This window comes from Phoenix dactylifera, unplaced genomic scaffold (genome assembly GCF_009389715.1).
Source record: "Phoenix dactylifera cultivar Barhee BC4 unplaced genomic scaffold, palm_55x_up_171113_PBpolish2nd_filt_p 000119F, whole genome shotgun sequence".
Taxonomy (NCBI): Eukaryota; Viridiplantae; Streptophyta; class Magnoliopsida; order Arecales; family Arecaceae; genus Phoenix; species Phoenix dactylifera.
This window is the reverse complement of record NW_024067687.1, coordinates 546,417-565,747: the sequence shown is the minus strand read 5'-3', so window position 1 is coordinate 565,747 and position 19,331 is coordinate 546,417. Positions and strand designations below refer to the sequence as shown.

General features: G+C 41.7%; 1 protein-coding gene across 7 annotated transcripts in view; it reads left to right on the top strand.

Annotated features, from left to right (window-relative positions):
• Positions 1–6,435: 6,435 nt before the first annotated feature.
• LOC103697793 (E3 ubiquitin-protein ligase RGLG4-like) overlaps positions 6,436–19,331 on the top strand; it is a 32,571-nt gene continuing 19,675 nt past the window's right edge. Inside the window, exons 1-2 of one of the 7 annotated variants that reach the window (XM_008779725.4) lie at positions 10,158–10,714; positions 11,012–11,101. In XM_008779725.4, coding sequence (XP_008777947.1) covers positions 11,099–11,101 — 3 coding nt within the window. In that variant the 5' untranslated portion in view covers positions 10,158–10,714; positions 11,012–11,098. Of the gene's footprint in view, positions 6,698–10,157; positions 10,715–11,011; positions 11,102–17,146; positions 17,272–19,331 lie in introns of those variants that run through there. The other 6 variants (XM_039116673.1, XM_039116672.1, XM_039116676.1 and 3 more) reach the window with 6 other exon arrangements.

The window sequence follows — 19,331 nt, the reverse complement described above, 5'->3', positions numbered from 1 at the left end:
AAATAAAATGGAAACATGAGACCGATGGATAATTATTTATGTATCAAAAAGGGGATTCAAATTAGTAAAAGCCAAAGATTTACAACAGATCAGTGGTGGTCATTGCATAGAAAAGGCTAGCTATGCATAGTGTTGGGCAACGGGCCGTGCCGGGCCGGCCCGGCCCAGGCCCACTGAGCCAAAGGACTAAACGGGCCGTGCCTGGCCCGGCCCGCTTATGAAGCGGGCCGTGCCTGGCACGGCCCGTCCAGCACGGAACGCCAGCCCGGCCCGGCCCCAGGCCCGTCTATTGGCGGGCCGGGCCGGGCACGGCACGCCACGGGCCGTGCCAGGCACGGCCCGTAACGGGCGCAAACGGGCCGTGCCAGGCACGGCCCGCAACGGCTTCAAACGGGCCGTGCCTGGCACGGCCCGCAACGGCTCCAGACGGGCCGTGCCGGCACGGCCCGTCTGGAGGGGGGAGGAAAATAGCCGTTGGAATCGGAAAAAAGTCCATTTTACCCCTCCCAACAGTCCAATAACGGCTGAATTGAGGGGTATTTTGGGAAAAAAAAATTTTTGGACTTCTTTATGATATTTATGCTATATATGATGAAAAAATTCGTGGATCTAGAACACAAATACAAACCTCTATTTCTTCTTCTAGTAGTTCTCGTTCGTCATCTATTTTTTCATTCATTGCACAGAGAAGACACACACATGCTTCAAGTTCCTCTTCATCTTCTTCATCTTTAAGTAGTGAACTAGAATTTTATTTACGAAATGATCTTCATTCTGCATATGATGAAAATCAAATAGAGAATCTAGATGTATTATCTTGGTGGAAGAGTGTTAGAAATCAATATCCTGTTATGTCTGCAATTGCACGCGATATTTTAGCTGTGCCGATGTCCACGGTAGCATTGGAATCCGCTTTTAGTGCAGGTCGGCGTGTTCTTGACGAAAAGAGAAGTAGGATGACGGGCGAAACGGTGGAGATGCTTCTCTGCTTCAAGGATTGGTTGGATGCTGAGGCAAGACTTCAAGATAAAGGTGGACATAATACAACATCCTCTGATGATGATGATACAAACACTACTGAAGACTGAAGACTGAAGACTGAAGAGTGAATACTGATTCACTGAATCACTGATGATTAGTAAGATTTCTTAATTTTTTATAATTGTACATTTTTATTGTATTCTGGAGTTCAGACCAAGGTCCAAACCTCGGCCCTTTCTTAGTTTCTTATTGTATTCTAGAGGTCAGACCAAGGTCTAAACCTCCCTTCATGTACCATTTTGATTTAAATTAATAAACTGGTAGGGGTCTATGCCAAACCCCCCACCATTAAGGTGGCTTTATATTCATAAATCCTTAGTTTTCAATATTTATTAATTTTTTTAGGAAATTTATGAAGCATTAATTTTTATCGGGCCGGGCCGGGCCCAGGCCCGGACCGTGCCAGGCCCGCGGCCCGCGGGCCTAGAGCGGGCCGTGCCGGCCCAGGCCCGAAGCGGGCCGTGCCGGGCTCGGCCCGCGGGCCCGTACTCTGTGACCCAGCACGGCCCTCTCAAATGGGCCGTGCCAGGCACGGCACGGCACTGTAGCAAGCGGGTCGTGCCAGGCACGGCCCGCTTCGTGCCGGGCTGCATAGCTAGAGTTGGACACTGGAAGATCCAATGAAAATATCAATATGATCAAGATTGTCATTCCATGATTGCTATTCCATGTGCCACCGCCGCCAATAAAATATTTCCAAGAAATCAAGAATTCTCACGATGATTAGATTTCTATTAGAATTAAGATTAGTAATCCAAGAACCGCACAGAAGAGGAGGAGGAGGAGAAGGCTTACCTTAGGCGAGGTTGATGGCAGCGGAGAAGTGGAATGACGAGGGGGGAGGTCGGAACGGTGCACGGCGATTAGGGCTCAGGATGGAGGTGGGAGAGCGAGGGAGATGGTGGATTGATGTCGGCGAGGGCATGGATGAAAGCTAGGGTAGTGAGTGACGCAGCGAAGGGAAGGTTGATAAGGGAAGCTAGGGCCTTTTCTTTCGAACAAAAAAGAAACCCTCTTCTGGAAATCATGATAACACGACGAAGAGCTGACGGCCTTCACAAGAGCCAGAAGGTGTCCTTGTTGACATCAATCACCTGCCCGACGGCCGGCGCCGCCATCTCCAGGCTTGACAACCTCCCCGGCAGTGCCCTCCCCCATCGCCCGACAACGCCCTTCGACAACCCCTGAGGACGAAGGAGGAAGAGGAGGAGAGCATCGAGGAGCAGGAGAAGAAGAGAGAGAGATCCAAACAGCCATCATATTATCAGAGATCTTCGGGGCTAAAACTATGGAAGGGGTTAAGGATTTTTAAGGAGGGGCGGCTGGGTTGAAAGGAGTTAGGAATTTGTAGGGGGGGTGCGGGGGGTGTGTTGTGGGTTGGAAGGGGTTAGGATTTGTAAGGAGGGGGAGTAGGACGATGAGGCCTCTGACGGTGCTTATAAGCGTCGTCTTAGTAAATAGGGTTTCCGTCGACGTTTTCTTTAAACGCCGTAATATACCGATGCTACTCACTTGCATTGGCAAAATTTGGCGCGATGACTATACTAGCGACGCTTCTTTATAGCGTCAGCAGATTGCTGTCGGAAAACTTTCTTTTCCCTATAGTGAATACATCTCATGTGTCACAGTTTTCAAAAGGCATAGGACCACCATTTATACCTATTCCAATACTAATACATATATAGTCAAAAATGTGCTAAAACCAAAACCATTTAAATCACAAAAGTTATTCTAAAACAGCATATACAATTCATATATTACGGGCACTAGGTCTAGGTCCGGCCGAGAATATAGTTGCATATCTACCCTCCCCCAAAGCAGAAAATCTGGCCCTCCCAGCAACAGCAAAACCAGCCTCCCAATACCAACACCAGACCCTTCAACACCAGCACCACTACTCTCAGCAGCACCAGCACCAACATGAGCACCACCCCGCCTAACAATATATCCACTCTCTCTAGAGCCTCAATCTCAGCATTTGTAGAAGAGCCCTATAAGGTAACATGATGCCTTATATACTTTTCATTGCTGATGTAAACATATATATGAATTGAAATATATAGATGGTCGCATACTTGGGTGCCAATCTGCTCTGCTACAAGCCTAAATCTCATGAATCTCCTACTGGTGCTCCTTTCCATATCTTGGCTTCCATGTGTAGAAGTAGAGGCTCCACTTTTTCCCATGAGCTTCTATCTTGGGTTGCCTCCCACTGGTTGTCCCTGGCTTATGACCCGTAAATTTTATTTTCCACATTTTAGGCTTATGATCCTCTTTCTGAGTTAAGTTGGATTGGGGTTTTGTGGCTCATCTGCATCTCTTCTCCTTTGGTTCTTGGTTATAACAAGTGGCCTCGTTATTCGAGGGAGTGGAGGGATTAAGTTTGTGTGTCACATGTTTTGACCCTTCAGTTGTTGGAGTTAGTGAGAGAAGGTCCTTAGATAGGTATCCTTATGGAAATATCTATGCTCAAACTCGGTCTTCCTTTTAGAAAGTACTACACTATATTAAATATGCACAAGGTATTTACTAGTCAATTGCCATTTGTAACAGCTGCAATCATACTTATCCAAATCCACAACATACTAATTAGGACCACATTCAATCTCACTCATGCTCACACTAAGCCCATTTTACCAGACAAAACCTTGAAAAATCCTTAATCTTCTCCACCTTCTTCTAGATCTTAGGAAAAACTGCATCATTGTGTTTGAGCATCACATCCTTCTTCTTAGTTGTCCTTGACATCACAGCCTTGAGTATCATCTCCAACAGCTCTAGTATAGGCTTATCCCTTGCTTGCAATATGTAAGCATTAAAAGTCTCTAATAAATTGTTTAACAATATATCACATCTTGGCTATGTTCTAAATGCATGCCTAGCCCACAATTCTATTGGAACAGCCCTTAACTAATGATACGCAGCTGGATCAAGTTTTCGAGCTCTCTTATGTGCATCTCAAAATTTGAACTTGCTGTAGCCCTAGCTGCTTTCCATAGGGCATTCCTAAGTGTCAATTCCTTGTATTTCCCTTAAAGTTGACATACAAATGTCGAACACAAAATCTATGGTCAACTCCTAGGAGTAGATCATCAAATATAGACACTCAAGCCTGCCAAAATCAAGAAAGTACTTTAGTAACTTATCAAGTTAGAGAAAAAAAAAACTTAAACATATGAAATGCAAATCTGTACATTACAACGATACCTTCTGTTGATGAGATAAGAATGTCCAGCCTCGCTCCCTATATGACTCAACATCAAGCTGAAGTAGTTCTAGAATCCATGACCAGCTGTCTATAGATTCAACTTCAACAATAGCCTAAGCAACTGGGTGCATACCATCATTTGCATCAATGCCAATTGCATGTTTTTGGTGTATTTGCAGTCGTTAAAAGTGATTCCAGATCAAAAAGTAAGATTTTGAATGTTGAATCGATGGTGTATGGGCTTTTCTTTTGGCCCTTCTTTCTCGAAATGTTACTAAAAACTATTAACAATTATTGATGGGCCACCTCGGAAATGCTTAATTTAAACCTATGCAAATTGGATTCACATTCGTGGTGAAGGGGTGCATATACCATGTGGCAGAAAAGCAATAGAAAAAATTATGGAACAGATGCCCTGATTTTCAGTAAGATGATAATGGTGCCCACAAGGATTTTGGGTGAGAGAAAGTGGCCAGAATCATGCTGAAGGATGATATTAAAATAGAAGTAAAACAATACGGACCTAATTAGAAATTATTAAAGTTTAGGGACCACTTAAAAATATTACCTAAACTTAGAGAACTAAAATCATAATTTATCCTTATTGTTTTAGTACTTAGAGGACTAGTATGGATCTAGACCGAGTAGTGTGTCGTTCTAGTTATTTCATATTGCTAGATAGGGTAAAGCGAAAAACTTAAGCCTTATTTTTATACATTTTTTTTTTACAGAAACATGCAATTCGATGTAAAAATATATATTTGGTTATTCTGTTTCTTTTATTGAAAAACAGCTTCCATTATTTTTCAAAAAAAGCAGGTTTTCATCTCTCTTCTATTGATCGGCTTTTTTCCGCTCAACCTCGCATTCGCTCTGTCAGTGCTGTCCGACCATGCCAACTCACCAGGCCTCATTGGCCACCTTTTCATTGACGCCAAGCCATCTCTCATCCCCAGCCCCATTCCCCACCCTCTCCCTCTTTTAGTGCTACTATGATTTTGAAAATAAACGCGCAAATACCCATCAAAGATAAGTAAATATACCCGAAATATATAAAATGCGGTTGCTCCTTCACCATCTCTCTATCCAATATTGTGCTCTCCGGCGTCCCTGGTCCCATTGCTGGCGCCATCCTCTCTCTCTCTCTCTCTCTCTTTGTTGCTAGCTCTCGTTGTTTAAAAAGAAGCAAACTAAATATATTTTCTATTATTAAAAATTTTATAAAAAATAGAAATAAAAATTTTATTTTTATTTTTTGAAAAAAAAATGATGATGATGCCGAATACAGCCTTTAAGTTTTCTCTTCTCGGCAGTCCTAATCCGGGCCCTTATTAATTATGGGGGTGTTTAAATAAACAGATGTTATCAGTCCGATAAGATCTTGTGTGGGCATTGGCATTCAAATTATGAAAAAAGTGAGATATTTGAAGGCAAACGGGGCAACTGGAGCAGTATCTAGTCCCTATTTTCCAGGGATTCGATAAATCACGTCGCATAGGCCTTCAAAAATGTGGGCATGTTCCTAACTCTGTCGGTTCCAACTACTCCCACCAGTCTGGTGGTACGTTTTCAAACAACAAGACCTCGCAAACCAGAAAAAAAAAAAAAGGGTCCTAATATGATCTTCCACGTCCAAACCAGGCCCTATATCTTTTCAATGCAAAAATTTTGGGTCATGTGGTTAACAAATAAAAATATGGTCACAGAAGCTTCTGTTATGTTATTATGACAGTAGATGAATGGATAGGTGCTGGTATCGTAATCCCACTTGATATATGCGATATATTTCAAGATAAATCGTTCACGCCGCTGGTTTGTGCGATTTGGTCGCAGTCCAATCATTCCATCGCAGATTATTTATGGTGCGAATCTTGCGGTACCCACCAATTTTCCAACTTCTAGCTGTACAAGTGGGTCGCTTCGATCGAGCCTTAACATCTCAAATGGTTAGTGATCTGAAAATATTCAAGCCGAGCCCTGAATCTGCAGCGGAAAACAAAGAAGCCACTACTGCAAAGAATAAAGGCTTGTCCTCTGGAAGCCAAAAAGAAACGATGGGAAGACTCCAAGAAGTTTCCTCACTCCCTTTACCCACGTGATGAAGGCAAAAGATAAAGAACATTCCTTGCCTTCAAGCTTTTTCGTTTTCTTGTGGTTATAAGTGCTTTGCTTAAGCCAAGGAACCAGCCTCCATATTCTTTGTCTGCGCATACCCATAACGCCAATCTCAATCTAACGAAAACTCCACAGCTGGATCCACGTATGGGCAACGTTATAGGCGGCCTTCTTCGCCGCCGGCTACCCCAACAACGGGAAGTGGAGAGGCAGCCAACAAGAAGGATCCTTGCGACACAGCCTTCCATCAGACACAGGAACGGTAATCCTCGGAGGAGACTACTGACCAAAAAATACTCATATATACCTGATAATTACACCTCCCTCGAACAGGTTAAGTCCCTTTACTTATTTATGTATCTATTTATTTATTTTTATTCTGACTCTTTTGTTAACATGTTTCTTGTTCAAATCTGATTGCATGTAACATAAATATAGCGGCTACACTTGCCTCTTTTGAAATAGGCCTAAAATTGGTGCAAGAGCATGTAAACGTTTGCATGTAAAACTAGCAGATTTGAAATTAAAACAAAGTTCTGTTTTAAAGGAAAGCATAAGAATATAACTTTGACAATGGGTAGATGAAGTGAAAAGGAATGAAAGAAATGTTTTTGAGAACTGAAGCCATCAATCTCCTGCAGGCAGAAACAGGGTAAATAATGTCTTCTTTTTTCTTTATTGTGAAGTGGGAGAGGTATAGAAAAGTACTTAGTGATATATCATAAATACGGAATGATCACCCAGAAGCATGGGCTTGATTAATTAGTGCCTTAATAAAAGGTTAGCAGCAGCTGCCAGCAAACATGTTTGCCTCAGAATGTAATAGCAAAGAGCTTGACAGTAAAGCTGAAATTGGACGCCGATAGCCCATGCATCTCGGCACACTTGGTCCAGTGTTTTGGTTTCGCTTTGAGAAAATGGATCCAATCATCGGAGTACGTTCTCACATAGTAACTCAATTCCTTCCTCGAATCCCTTCGAAAAATTGGTCAATGCTTTTTTTCTGTTGAGGGGGTCTAATCCCACCCCCTACCCTATACCTACACCCCTACTCAACCTGGACCAAAACCTAGATCTCCGGGCAGAAATTAATAGGGGTTTAAAATGGGGAGCCTTGGCTACCTAGGATTGAAACCTAACTTCTTGCTTAGAGGGCAAAGATAGTACCATCCAAACTATTTAAGGTTGGTCGTAAAATAAACATCTGAATCCGTTGCTAAGCTAAACATCCCATTCCTCTCTTGCTAAGCGGCATCCCCAATTTAGGTTGCAGCAATATTGTCAAAAATGGACTAGAGTTGGTTAAACCAGTCGAACCAAGAATCGACTGGCTAACTGGTTTAGTGGTCTAGTATAGCCCCTTAAATCAGATTGGTCAAAAATTGGTTAAAACCAGATGAAATGTCCAAATTAGGTGAACCAGTTAAACCAGGTGAATCGTTAGAACAGGACAAATGATAGAAATTTGATATTCAGGCTGTAATATTGGGCTCAAATATTTTAATCTAAAAGCTTGAATTACTAATTTACGATGGCCAAATCAAAAGGACTAAAAGGACTAAAGCCCCGAATCAATAAATGTTTTAAAAAGTGAATTGGACATCATTGAATCATTTTTCATATTTTTTCCGTTTTTCTTTATTTTCATAAATTTTAACTAATAAAATGTTAAATTGTGACATCATGCTCATGTAAGCATTTTGGGAACAAGTGGTTGAACTAGTTGAATCGGGAATCGGACAATAAAATAGTTCAATATCCAGTCTGATTTTTAAAACATTGGGCAGTAGTGGGGCAGGTTATGATATGTATTCGGCCTAACCCCAAAGAATTTGTAGAGCAGCACAGGATACCGTAAGCAAAATGAACAAAGAAAAAATTGTATATTATGGTCACGTGGTGGTGAAAAAATTAAAATTTAGAAGGTATATGGTGTGTGGTGCCTTGGGCCCCTTTGTAGAAAAGATTATCGGTACATAACCTACTCAAATAGTTGTTAAAAATTTAAAGAGGACTGATGTGAGAGAAGAAAGCTCCATCGATAGGCAAGCCGATTGCCAGGACACTTAGAATCCTTAAGGCTGTGTATGTATATATATGTATGTATATATGTAATATATATATAAAATAAAGTTTAAATAATCTAACAGATAAAAAGTGGAGGCAGTGAACACTAACATTGTCTTTAGTTTTTTTTTCTTTTTCTGTTATTTAACATTTAGACAACAACTAAGGTTTATATATATTGTTGTCAATCCCCGGATTGATAATGTAGGCTACTGTTGCCCAAATATGAAACCCAAGAGGGGAGGGGGTAAATTTGGTTCTTTTCAAATTTTTAAAAATAATGTGATATGGAAACAAGAATGTGCTATGTTTAAGTGAAGTGTGGCAAATAGCAATCACAAATATACTTAAGCCAAACTAAAATAAATATAAAGAAAGCAAATGATAGCAAGAGGATGAATAAATGAAGAAGTCAAGTACACACACAGAAAATATAAGGATTTTATAAAGGTTCAGAGCTAAACCTAACTCTTACGTCCTCTTCCTAAGAAAACACCCTTGAGAATTTCAATCCATTAATTGTATCCAACGATTACAAGATCCATCATTTTTGCACCGATCTATAATACGTAAGCTTGTCCCCATGCTTGTACAACAACTCGTTTCAAGGCACAGTCAGGCCTTTCCCCTAGTTGTAATACAACCCTTGAAATTTGTCACAAAAATAAGCAATTTGGAAATAAAATAGGTTACAATAAGAATGCTCCCTATTTAGAGAATATGTACACTTTTCAGCTCGATTTAAATGTGTAGTGTTGCGGGGACGGATGCTTTGGCCGGAGCCTCGCGCAACAGTTAACCCACATTAAGCTAGCAGAGAAAGAGGACTGCGTTCCTTCCGAGGTATTGTCCGCTTTGGGCGTTTCCGGCCTGCGCGTCCAGCGTTGACGGAGGGATACCCTCACGGTTTTGCCCTTCAAAAGGCGCCTCGAGAGGAAAGGAACTTTGCCTCCCAATTAAGGCACAGAACCTTTCCGCTACTAGCCGATGTGGGACTAAATTCGGATGCACCCCCCACAACATAGCCCCCCTAGTGGGAAGGTTCAGTGCGTCTCCCAGTCCTAGGGGGTAGTCTGCGGCAAGGGGCGCGTCCCTTCCTCTAGTGCCAATCTGTTGCGGGGACGGACGCTTTGGCCGGAGCCTCGCGCAACAGTTAGCCCACATTAAGCTAGCAGAGAAAGAGGACTGCGTTCCTCCCGAGGTATTGTCCGTTTTGGGCATTTCCGGCCCGCACGTCCAGTGCTGACGGGAAAATACCCTCACGATTTTGCTGTTCAAAAAGTGCCTTAAGAGGAAAGGAACTTTGCCCCCCCAATTAAATATATGCTAGTTAAGCTCTTTCTTATTTGGATTTAAAATTGAATGCTTAAAAGAACATGTTGTTCTCTTGTAATGAATGCATTTCAATAATATATTCCAAAAGAGCTTATTTTCATTTAATTCTTGAAGCTTTTATATCAAGTCAAGAGGCTTGAGAGGCTTTCTTGATGGTTGGAGAGCTTTGATGGATCATTAATGGCCATTTAATTCATTCTGCATGTGTTGGAAAACTAGTTGTTAAAGTTTGTCAAATATAGTGGAGTCTACTTTTGGTTTTATGTAGTCAACTCTTGAATATCTAGGGTTGGATCTTTTCTAATTAGAGTTAGCTCATTAAATAAGGTTGGCCCAAGCGTGCCTCAGTCGCCTAAGGCTCGGCCTAAAAGAAGGCCCGAGTGAGTTCGCCTTGGGCCCCAAGTCGCCGACCGCAAAAATTTTGGTCCTCCGAACAGAACCCTAAAAGAAGCAAACGGAAATAGAGAGGAAACAAGAAACCCTCGCCTTCTCTTCCTCCACTTCTCCCCAGTAACATCTTCCCTATTCCTGGCCTTACCATTAGGGTTTCCGCCTCCCCTCGAAATTCTCCCATTTCTTCCTTTCTTCTTCGATTTATTCTTCGAATTTGATAGCCGTGTGGATTGATGCTGCCTGGCTGCTCATGATTTCATCGACCATCTGTTCATTTCTTTCTTTGTTTCTTTTTTTTTGGTGAGGAGGAGAGATGATTAGTGGAGGAGGTGATAGGCGCAATATAGCTGGTTGGTGCTAGATTCTTCTGCGAGGAGGGGAGATTTTAGATAGATTTCAGGGTCGTGGTTGTTGGTCCTGATTAGGGTTACATTTGGGGCTGAGAGATCAGTTGCTTTTTTGCATGACCTACCGTCAGAAGGAAGCTAGAAGGAGGCTCGGTGATGGCATGATGCCCCAGTCCTTGTCCGGCCTCGGTGATTCCTTAATCCTTAGGTATGCTGAAGTGTTTTGAATCTTTTTCTTGTCAAAAAATCGCAATCTTTCCACTTTGGCATGCCAAATTCTTTAAATTTTAAGGGCATCATTTATGTTCTTTAGGTATGTTGGCATTCATCACTTATTTTTTCATTAAGAGTATTTTGATTTTTTTTTCTTGGGAAAAATATTTACATCTGCCTCCCCCTTTGGCATCCCAGTTTCTTTTTAGTTTGAAGGTTGTTCTGAAACATTTGTTCTTTTCTGAGAAATTTGTTTGCAAAGTTTTTATTTCTCCCTCTATTTGATGCCTAGATTTGGAGAAGAAGGCACCTTCGCCAGCTGGAGACAAGAGAAAGTTTTTATTTCTTCCATCAGCAGTTGCTTCATCGTATTTTCTTCATGGTCATATACTTGACTATAAGCAGTTATTATAAATCTTGCTATTTATTTTATGTTTATGTACTCTTTCATACCCTCCACCATTCGGATTGCTTGACCCAAATCTAAGCCTTTCAACCAGTGCGGTCTTCACTGCATAAAAACAAACTCTCTGAATGGTTCAAATGTTTGTCTTTTCAAACTCTCTTTCTTATTTTGCCACATCTTCATCTCCGTATTCTTTTCTTTGTTAGACATTACTCTCATGTATCTCCTTCATTATTTGCTCCCTAATTTTATCCTTGTTCTTCTGTCGCTCTTCTTATATCTCATTGTTGCATTAACTTGCTCCAATTACACCACCTGGAAGTGCAGCTTTGCAGCTGCACAGAGTTCTCCAGGGTTTGATTATACCAAGAACAAATTTATCTATATTTCCAATCCTTTGTAATATTGTAGCAAGATAAATAGTCACTCCACTCTGTCTTGGGGCATTGGCTCCGACTCAAAGCTACTCCGATTATGTTCTCTTTACAGTTGCATTTCAAGCTTTGTGGTACTCCAGGTATTGAACTTCTTTTAGAACTCTCTCTCCTAAAGCACCCTCTTCATAATTGCAAATTAGCAAATAATCCCGACATAATTGTAACATGTAAACATCATCCACCGACATGATTCCTACTGATGTTTGTAGCTACTTTATTTGTAATACGTGTAGTGTGTTGATGGTTGATGTAAATATCTTGCCAGTATCAAAACTTAGAAGTTACTCAGCTTATGATTCAATCTTGGTTTTATAACTGGTTCCACATATAAATCTTTAAAGTTGTAAATACTTTTGTCCAGGATTCCTGTATGAATTAATGCCCATAAAAAATCATCTTCTGATCCATTAATTGTGTGATTGAGCAGGGCCGGCTCAACCCTTAGGCGACTGAGATGGTCGCCTAAGGCCTCGGCCTAAAGAAGCCCCCCATAGTGAGTTCGCCTTAGGCTCCCAAATGCATTGGGCCACCCCTGTTTTTAAATATCATTGAAACTAGTCTTTTATTTCTTCCATATGGCCATTCTAAGGTCGACTCCTACGAGTCTAGGATGGAGTCCAGATCATCTATGGTTGACTCCCTTTGATTGCAGTTGGCTTCTGAAATATTATAGAAATTGAATCTTCTGTTTCTTCCTTTTGGTAGTTTTGGGGTCGACTCTTGCCAATCTAGGATCGATATTGACTACATGCTAGTCGACTCCTGCATGTCGAAGTCGGCTCTTAGGATGATGGGGCTGACTCGTGACCACCCTATTGAAATAACCCTTATGTCTTAGCCTGTGGTTATCTTAGGGTTGACACCTGGTTCCATAGAGTCGACTCTAGACATCTGTGATCTAGTCCTTACTGATTGGAGTTAGCTCTTGAAATATCGCATAATAGGATCTTCTATTTCTTTCTTGTGGCCATTTTGGGGCGGACTTCTGATCATCTGGGCTCGACTCCTCTTTGATTGGAGTAGGCTCTTGAAATATCGTAGAAATTGGATCTTCTATTTCTTTCCTGCGGCAATTTTGGAGTCGACTCCTACCAGTTGGGGTCCATACTTGACGGCATGCCACTCGACTCCTATGTGCTGGAGTCGGCTTGTGGGATGTTGCAGTCAACTTCTCAAGGCTAGGGGTCGACTCTTAACCACCCTGCTAAAATGACCCTTTCTATCTTAGCTTGTGGTCCATCATCCTATGTTGATTCCTTTGAGACTGGAGTTGGCTTATCCCAGTTTAAATCCACAATGGTTTGTATGTATCTCCGACCTCAAAATTGATTCCCCAAGGCTTTGTCATACACTTAAATGTAATAGGCTTCCTAAATGATGGAACTTAATATTTCCAAAATAAAAACTTATAGTATCATACTCAAATATTTAGTAATCATCATAATCAATCCTTTAGGTTAATAGCTGCTTCTGTGGATCTGTAAGACAGCAAACAAAGTAACTAAGCTTACCTAATAGGCTCTAGCCAAGCACTTTGATGCTTAAGTCAAAAGAGATTTTTTGGTGGAATATGAGGAAGAAGAAAAAGATATAGATAATGCCGGTATTAGATATGATTGAATGCCTAAACGGTTACCTTTTGCGCAGAGTCTCTAAGTTTATTTATAGATGCAAGGTCCTGAATCTCTTGCAAGTCATATTTTAACAACTTGGAGTCATATTAACTGTATGGGATTCTATTATAACCACCTAAAGATTTGGGGTAACCATTGGATGCTACTGTGGTAATCTTCTTCTCTTACTTGATGGAGGAAATGCTCCTCCACACATGGCAGAAAAATTGGATATCGAGTTGAGAGAGCCTAGTGACGCAGTCAGGGATGGATGATTGCTGAATATTGGAATGATAGTGGTTAATCTCTTTTTTTTTCTCTCCCTTCCAATGGCGCTAGGGTTTCTTGTAGATGGAAAAGGAAGAAGAAGGGAGATGGAAGATGGCCAATTTGGGTGCTATTGGGTTCAATGGTTGGTGGCTGAAATTGGGAATTGTGTTTGATTGGATTTGGGGTGGATGGATTTGGGTTAGGACCCTAACTTGATTGGGTTTGGTGTGAGGGGGTTGGGAATGCATTGGGAACTGGTTAGGACCCAAAGTAGGGTTGGGTTTGGGCGTGAGGGCTAGAAGGACATCGATAGGGGTTAGGACTTCTAATGGGATTAGGTTTCTTGGTGAGGTGGCAAGATAAGGAAGGGTTGTTGGGTGAGAGATGGGAGGCAAGGGTTGGCGTGAGATTTGGATGGGGCGTGAGGAAAGGGGAGGAGTCCTTCTCTTATTCGGACTCTTAATTAGAAAAGGAGTATGGCATGAGATAAGATTGGATAAGAATGGATAACTAAGGAGGGGACGAGAGAGTCTCCCTCTCAACCAATCCTAAGTGGGGCGTGAAGAGGGATGACGTCTCACCAATCCCCTTCAGCCTTTCTTGGTGTCGCACCAAGAGAAAGGAGTCTCTCCTTCACGTGAAAGGCTGAAAATCAATTGATCAAGTCCTGAAATTTATTCTCAACCTCCTCTATTTATAGTGTAAGAGGTTGGATGAACTTGGACGCTTACAATTTGAAATTTAAAGGACTCCTTCTCTACAAGGACTCCTACTTGGACTAGGACTCCTACTTGAACTAGGACTCTTACTTGATATAGACTCTTTGTGATCAAACTATTGACTAAACCAAATAACATGATTGAACTCCCACTCGATTTTGGACTTTCCATGCTGAATAGACTAGAGTCCAAATCGACTAGGATCCTCCCACACGCCATGAAACAAAAATGAAATAGACTCCATTCGATCTAGGACTCTTTCTAACTTTAGACTAAAATTTTAGGACTCAATCTAACATTGGACACACCCAATGTTAGACCCAAACTCCTTAATTCAAGACTCCTAATCAACTTAAACTCTTTAATTGACACATGACTATAGTTCAAATTAGCTAGGACTCTTTTACACGACTCACGGATTCAATATGACTCGCTCATAACTCGTTGTAACTTGACTCATGCACATGCTGCATCATAGTTGCTGGAACTTTTGGAACTCTTGGAACTCTTGGACTCAATCTCCACGCACGCCCCAGGCTTGGGCTCATGCTCCTGCATCAATTCTCCCTGCTGAGAAGAACTCGACTCCATCGAGTTGGGGCTGATTTGAAGAATTCTACTTCAGGTGGGATTCGCCATTTGGTGTGCATACGGGTGCGGGCTGATGCGCGCCGGAAGAGCTCTGGTGGAGCTGGGACTCTAGGCTGATATGATGATGAACCACCAATTGGATGGCCAGGCATGGATGTGGGTCTGGTGTGCATGGGACGTGGCTCCAGTGCGCATGGATACGAGTTCGAGCGAACGCTGGGAGATGGTATTGCATGCAGTTGCTGCAGTTGCGGCGCCTGGTTGCGACCTTGCGTGCATGCACTAGGCATGGCACCGCGCATGGATCAGCTGGTCGCTGCATGTGCTTCTCTCGGCTTCTCCGAAAAAATAGGTCATTCTCCTTGAGATCAGATGGTATCACTTCTAAAATTTTAGATCCGACCTTCTTTGCAACCGACGTGAATGTGTCCTCATCTTCATGGCTGATTTCCTGGACTCACCACATAGACAACACCCTTTGGATTACTAAATTTTCAGGCTTGAATTCATCATTCGAAGTGGCTTTAGAATAATTTTCTTATTGGCATACATCAAGGAATAACAATGGGAATGTCCGTCATACTTCACTCGTCGATCATACAACAAAAGCCTTCCTAGAAGGATGTGGCATGCCTTCATGGGCAGAACGTCGCACCACACACCGTCATAAAAGTCCTTGCCTAGTGAGAAGCTAACTAGGCATCTTTGCTTGACGGAAATAGCGGTGTTGTTGATCCAACTTACTCGATAAGGTTTGGGATGTGGTTCCGATTTCAACTTCATCTTTTTTAGCAAATTATTAGAGACGATGTTCATGTCGCTCCCATTGTCAGAGATTTTATGTTCCATGTGTAAGTACACTTTCGAGCATCTTGAGCTCGACTATTTGGCATGAGTTTCTCTCACTTTGCAACTTTATCCTCTTATGTAGTTGATTCTTCAACCTTGATTGTATGACCACAAGTTAAAGGGCTAGATCTCTTAGTAATGAGTCCTTTGGAGATAGTAGTGATTATCCTAGCAAGTGGTCGATCTTCATCTCATCTTTCATGGTTTTTCCTATCCGAACAATGTTCCTCTGATCTTCAACATATCGTCTGAGGTACCCTTGTTGGATGAGGGCTTCGATCTTCTCTTTTAGCTATCAATACTTCTTAGTGTCATGCCTATGATCTTTGTGGAACCGGCCGTACTTGAACGTGTCCCTCTACCTGCCGGGAGTCCTTATATTTTGAGGGAAGTGCATATAGCCCTAATCTTGAATCTCCATTAGGATTTGTCTTCAAAGCATTGAGAGGAGGGTACCTCTCAATCCTCCAAGGTGGATTCCGAGGTTGCATGATGCTTCTTTCTTCTTGGCCATGCTTCTACCTCGGCTCATCTTTCTCCTCATGGCTATCGTGCTTCTTGTCACTTTTTCCTACTAGATCTCTTTGAGCAGCTACGACTTTCTCAGCATGGATGGATTTATCCATGTTCATATGAACAATTTCATCACACAACACTGTTCATATGAACAGTTTCATCTCGCAATACTGTTCATATAAACAGTAATTTCAGCCATTGTTCATGGGATTTGATACTAAAAAGATCTTCTCTTTTCTGATGAAGTGAGAGTGGTGCAAAAAGAAGGGATCCATGGCTGAAATGTGCCTAATCGCAATTGGTTGAGATGAACTTCTGTCCATAACAATAGGGATGAATCGTGATGATGCAGTGGAAAGATAGGGAGTGACTCAGGTTTTAGGTGGGTTTAGCCCGGAAGGACCTTCAATTATAATAAGGAAACCAAAATAAAGAAATATATCTTTTTAAGAGTTATATGCAGGAGAACTTTAGAAAATTAGGTCCAAAAGAGTGCTAAAATGTGCACAGATGTGCACTTAACAATCCACTCGAGATAGAAGCTTGGCCAAGTCCTTAGGAGGCCCCTTCTCCAGTGAAAAGCTGAAGTATGGGCTCTTTAGCCTATTCATCATCGCATCTCAGCATTAAATCAGTTGATGTTGCTTTGGAGGGATTTATCTTCCCTCTACTTGTTGATAGATAAACTAATGGAGGTCATCCTCTGCTCTTATTGCTAATAAAGTGGCCGATGAAGTAGCTGCTATGTTGGTTGAAGGAGCCAATCAAGTCTGGTTGAAGGATTTAGTACCAGAGTTGATCGTCCTTCTTGACTGTGGCTGGAAAAGCCAAGCATATCAGGGCATCATTGGTTCCTTGGAGTAATATGAGAGCTGTGAAGCTCTTGAGATGGTCCATCGGAAATGCGATGCCATCGTAGTGCTCAAATTGCAGCATCTTGAATTTCTTCAACAGAGGCTCTTTGGTGAAGGAAGGCTCAGTCATTATCTTCAGTTCATCTCATGCTTTGGCTTTCTACCCTTGCAGGGCCTTGATCAGGTTGCACATCTCCTTAATCTCATGGTGGAGGTAGCCATGTGCTTGGAGACTTTTTCGACTAACATGGAGAAGAGTTACTAGAACTGGAACTCATGTTGAAGGGATAGATGAAGGTATCAAACCTCTTACCCCGATTAGGGCTCTTGGGGTGAGGGTAGCTACTCCCTTGCACCAAACTGAAAGGAACCCTTGTGGGCTGCATGCATGATTTTAAAAATTTTCTAGAAATCAGCGGAAGCAATTAAAAATTAAACTCTTTAATTTTCATGCATGCTTGAGATCTTATCTCTACCATAAAAATAAATACCAAGATTTAAATGTTTATGTAAGACATGAAACTATGATTGTATGTCTAATATACAATCCTGAAATTTCAGCAATGTTTGAGGCAATGTTTTTATATCATTCCACAGCTATTTGGAGCCCCATAGTTGAAGTTGCATTGGAACTTAAGTGACAATGCAACTTAAGTTATAGTAGTTGACTTGCGTTTGGAAGAGAGTTTGGAGAAAATAGGATTATCTTTGATAGACATTTCATTGAACACCTTTTGAACAAATGCCAAATCGGAGCACTTAACATACATTGGGATAAGAGTGTCCTGGATGAAGAGGTCGGAGTCAAAGTTGCTTGTAGTAAGGGCATGGGTGTGAACTAGAGTTCCCATGAGGAGCAAGTAGGAGGTGGTGCAGGCTTTAAGGAACATGGAGAAGATGAAGGAAAAGAGCAAGGCAGGGGACCTGAGGTGGTGCACGATGGTGTAGAGGTCGTTGCGGTGGTCAGCAGTAGAGGAGGAGGCAGAGTGGAGAATAGGGGAAGGAAAGAGAAATTTTTTTTTTAGAAATTAAAATACCATATTATCTATGAGTCAACCTACCACAAGTGTTGCCCAGAAGACAAACCAAGAGGGGGGTGAATTAGGTTTTTCAAAATCTTATTGAAACTTTCTAATCTAATTAAAACTTTTAAGATAGTTAAGCTAAGTTAAAAGAATAAGCAAATGAACTTAGCAAACTAAAGAAGTATGCAGCAGAAAACTTAATGCTTGAATTATGACAAGTTGCAAATCAGTTCATAAGCCATGTAAATAGTAAAAGTAATTGCAACAATGTAAAACAAGCAATCACAAATATAGAGAAATTTTATAGTGGTTCGGTGCTAACCCTGCATCTGCGTCCACTCTCCAAGACTCTTGAGAATTCCACTATAACCTCGTTGATTACAGTGTGGTTGTTTTCTGAGTTGACAACCCAACTTGTTTTTCCGGAATCATAACGAACCGAGTTGGTTTTCACAGGATCACCAACTTACAATCTTACCCCATTTGTTTTTGGGGCTCACAAACAAACCCAGTACAATTTAGGTTTGGACTAAACCCATGGTCTGCCGTACCGGTCCGTACCGGCCGGTCCGGCCTGGGATCGTTACCGGATCAACGTGGAATCTGGTACCGGTAGTTTATTGTTGGAGAACCGGTATGGAACCGGTTCGAACTGGTACGGACCGGTACGCCGACGGGTACCGGTACGGCAGACCTTGACTAAACCTCTCCCAAGTTTCAATACTTGAAACTTGTTACAAGAATAATATGAAAGAGTTAGAACATAAAATTTATTGCTCAAAAATTAAATGCACAAACTCAGAAAGAATTGAGCAATAAATGGTTGCTGGCGCTTTGAGTGAAGTTGATGGACATCCGCCAACTTTCAGAGCTAAGAACTTGATCTTTGATTGCTGAAATGAATGCTTTGAATGCTTTAAACTTGAATGCACACTTCTTGCTCTGTTTTAGGTGGCTCTTTTAATGATTTGGACTTGTGGTTGTTGAGCTCTCTTCTAATCTCTTTAATCTTTCCTCTCTTTTTTTCTTCTTTTTTGTGTATGTCTTTAATCCAAGTTAGTTCTCTTGTATTTATATCTTCTAAGGACGAGGGAACAATCTTCTAGCCGTTAGACTCTAAAAAATAGCCATTAAAAAAGATTTGGTTCCGTTCTGATCACTCTGCAAAATTAGCCATTGAGCTTCCAGTAGGATTTGAGTCGGCTCTTGCAGAGCTGGAGTCGGCTCGGCTGAGTCAGTAGTCGACTCAAGCTTGCTGAGAAGTCGACTCGAGCTCAGGATTTTCAAAGATGGGTTTCTGTCTTTTACTCTGAGAGTCGACTCATGAACTGT